The sequence below is a fragment of the Mus caroli genome, chromosome 9 (assembly GCF_900094665.2).
Source record: "Mus caroli chromosome 9, CAROLI_EIJ_v1.1, whole genome shotgun sequence".
NCBI lineage: Eukaryota > Metazoa > Chordata > Mammalia > Rodentia > Muridae > Mus > Mus caroli.
The window spans coordinates 83,083,189-83,086,812 of NC_034578.1; the positions used below are offsets into that span (position 1 = coordinate 83,083,189).

The 3,624-nt window shown below is 38.9% G+C and overlaps 1 protein-coding gene across 1 annotated transcript in view; it reads left to right on the plus strand.

The window, feature by feature from the left end:
• Positions 1–3,624, plus strand: part of Dop1a (DOP1 leucine zipper like protein A) — a 72,207-nt gene that overhangs the window by 55,812 nt on the left and 12,771 nt on the right. The window contains exons 28-30 of the mRNA XM_021171895.2: positions 2,451–2,560; positions 2,829–2,978; positions 3,102–3,163. Of these exons, the coding sequence (XP_021027554.1) occupies positions 2,451–2,560; positions 2,829–2,978; positions 3,102–3,163 (322 nt within the window). The remainder of the gene's footprint in view (positions 1–2,450; positions 2,561–2,828; positions 2,979–3,101; positions 3,164–3,624) is intronic.

Genomic DNA, 3,624 nt, shown 5'->3' on the forward strand with positions numbered 1-3,624 from the left:
TTGCAGCTAATTGAAGTTCTGTTCAGAAAGCAGTCACCATGTCTAGATCTTGAAGCTTATGCCTTATATTTTCTTCTAGTAGTTTTAGCATTTTAGGTATTAGTCTTCTGTGAATCTCATGTGTAGGTAAGGAATTTCCCCANTTGTACTTTTTAAATAAAAAATGTCCTTTTCTTCAGCTTTTGGNGCCCTTTTCAAAAATCAGACTGCTGTAGACATCTGGGCTTATTTCTCAGTTTTCTCTTCTAGCCCATTGGTCAGTTCTTATGCCTTTACCATACTGGATTTGTTACTGTGGGTCTGTAATACTGTTTGAAATCAGCTCTGCTCCTTTTGCTCAATATTCTTACTATTTTTTGTTTGTTTCTCTGAAGAATGACATGGCTATTGTGATAGAGATTGCATTTAATCTGCAGATTGCTTTGAGTGTTGTGACAGTTTTCACAGTATGAACACTGTTAATCCATGAACACAGCAGGTCTTTCTGTTTTCTAATGTCCCATAGGATTCCTTTTGTCAATGCTTGAGAGGTTTTGCTGTGGAGGTCCTTGATCTCTTTGGTTAAGTTTAAGCCTGTCAGCAAGCTCTTGTTGGCATCCACAATAGTGTCTGCATCTGGTGACTGTATATGGGATGGATCCCCAGGTGGGGCAGTCTCTGGATGGCCTTTTCTTTGTGTCCGTATTTGCTTCCATGAGTATTTTGTTCCTCTTCTAAGGACCAAAGCACTCACACTTTGGTCTTCCTCCTTCTTGAGCTTCACATGGTCTGTAAATTGTATCTTGGGTATCCTGAGCTTTTGGGCTAATATCCACTTATCAGTGAGTGCATACCACTTGTGTTCTTTCAGGATTGGGTTACCTCACTCAGGGTGATATTTTCTAGTTCCATCCATTTGTCTAAGAATTTCATGAATTTGTTGCTTTTAATAGCTGAGTAGTACTCCATTGTGTAAATGTACCACATTTTCTGTATCCATTCCTCTGTTGAGGGACATCTGGGTTCTTTCCAGTTCCTGGTTATTATAAATAAAGCTGCGATGAACATAGTGGAGCATATGTCCTTATTATATGTTGGAACATCTTCTGGGTATATGCCCAGGAGTGGTATTAGTGGGTCCTCAGTAGAACTATGTCCAATTTTCTGAGGAACTGCCAGACTGATCTCCAGAGTGCTTATACCAGCTAGCAACCCAACCAACAATGGAGGAGTGTTCCTCTTTCTCCACATCCTCACCGGCATCTGCTGTCCCCTGAGTTTTTGATTTTTAGCCATTCTGACTGGTGTGAGGTAGAATCTCAAGGTTGTTTTGATTTGCATTTCCCTGATGACTAAGGATGTTGAACATTTCTTTAGGTGCTTCCCAGCCATTTGATCAATATTCCTCTGTTGAAAATTCTTTGTTTAGCTCTGTATCTCATTTTTTTAATAGGGTTATTTTTGATTCTCGGGAGTCTAAGTTCTTGAGTTCTTTGTATATATTGGATATTAGCCCTCTTACAGATGGAAGATTGGTAAAGATCTTTTTCCAATGTGTTGGTTGCCGTTTTGTCCTATTGACTGTGGAAAAAGGACAGCATTTTCAACAAATGATGCTGATTCAACTGTAGGTCAGCATGTAGAAGAATGCAAATCAATCCAGTCTTATCTCCTGGTACAAAGGTGAAGTCCAAGTGGATCAAGGACCTCCACATAAAACCAGATACATTGAAACTAATNAAGGAGAATGTGGGGACAGAGTTTTCTACACTTTGCTGTGTAACCTATTACCTACTTTCCCCCAGCAAAGTACGTGATAATTAACCTTGATTTATGCCTTTTTTGATATAACTATAAACGTTCCTGAAAATGCCTACAAAGAACCTTTGCAATTCAGGACATCCAGGATCCATGTTTCTGGCTGTGAGTCATTAAGATTTGGCTCAAGATAAGCTATGTCTTATCTCCCTACCCCTCATTTTTTAAGTTTATATTTTAAGAAATAAAAGTGCTTCGTATCTGGTGGNTAACTAACTATAAAGCATGTACAGTCAGTTTGCAATGGTTTTATGTCCATTCTTGTAGTTTGGCATGGTTTGGTTTTAGCATTATATGGCCATAATGTCACATTTTACCCCTTCCAGTTGTGGATGCTGGGTCTTTACACAGGGTAGGAAGCATGACTGACAGTGTATAGCTTTTGATTGACTGAACTGGGATATGAAGAGCCCATAACTTCTAGGTTTTCTTAAGCTTCTTTCTAACTTCATCTGGGAAAGAGAATGCTGAAGTTTGACTTGTAAGGTCAGTTTTTACTCATATAGAAGAGTCCTGAATGTCTCTATACTTCTCTGTCTCAGTGTAGATTTTCCTTTCTGTAAGTATTTTTGGTTTCCTTCCAAGTTGAGAATCAATGCCCTCCTCAGCTCCAGTTTCAGCATGTAGATGAACTTGTTTTTTCTGTTTTGTAGGTATTGGCTCATCTTCTGGATATGGTTTTCTACAGCGATGAAAAGGAGCGTGTTATNCCTTTACTTGTAAACATTATGCATTATGTTGTACCCTACCTCCGAAATCACAGGTACCATATGATTCCAGTAGATTTCAGCTAAATCACANTCTGTTAGAAAGTCTGTACCCTTATTGCTATTGTTGGTCTCAATTACAATATATTATTCTTACCTTGACTTATATATAATGGTTACATCTTTTCGTGTCTCACTTTTCTTATGGTGACTTCTGTTTCTTGTTTCCATGTTAGTATCTGAGGTAAATATGAAGACATATAAACTCAAGATCATGACTGAAGTGAAATATTATATGGTTTAGTGTATTTTTTTTCTGTACAGTGCACATAATGCCCCTAGTTACCGAGCCTGTGTCCAGCTGCTCAGTAGTCTTAGTGGGTATCAGTATACAAGGAGAGCCTGGAAAAAAGAAGCCTTTGACCTTTTTATGGATCCCAGCTTCTTTCAGATGGATGCTTCCTGTGTTAGTCAGTAAGTAGTCCTNTCTTCACTTCCAAGCCTTACAGTTTGCTCAATCAGTCACTGTCTAGCAAAAGTAGAAGGCCTTAATAAGAGTAGAANCTTAATTGTATAAGATAATCCTGTGTCTTTCAGCTGGAGAGCAATCATGGACAACCTAATGACACATGATAAGACAACCTTCAGAGATTTGATGAGTGAGTACTATGTCAGCCCAAGTAGCTTTTTTCTTATGCATTCATCCTTACCATGCATTATTCTCTTTTGAAAAGTACTGAATTGGCTCTTTGTCGAGTTAAACAGCTTCCTATGGAAATATAATAGGCTGAAAAAGACAAGCATCCCATGTTTCCCCTTATGTAGATTTTTTTCTAAAGTTATGAGACACTGTGGGAAAGGACAGCTATAACGCAAGCCCCTAGGAGACAAAGGCAAAAGGATCAAAAGTTCCAGACCAGNTCAGAATCAAACAAAACCTAAGGCACAGATATAGAATGAGAGCTATGTAGGAAATGAAGAGAACTGGTGGCTGAGGATGCNAGAGTAATGCAGGTGTGAGGAAGAGTAAAGATGTGAGGTAAATGCATGCAAGTCCCTGATGAGATCGCTCATCACATTCGGTGAATGGTGCCACTCACACAAACCTTACTGAAGACAG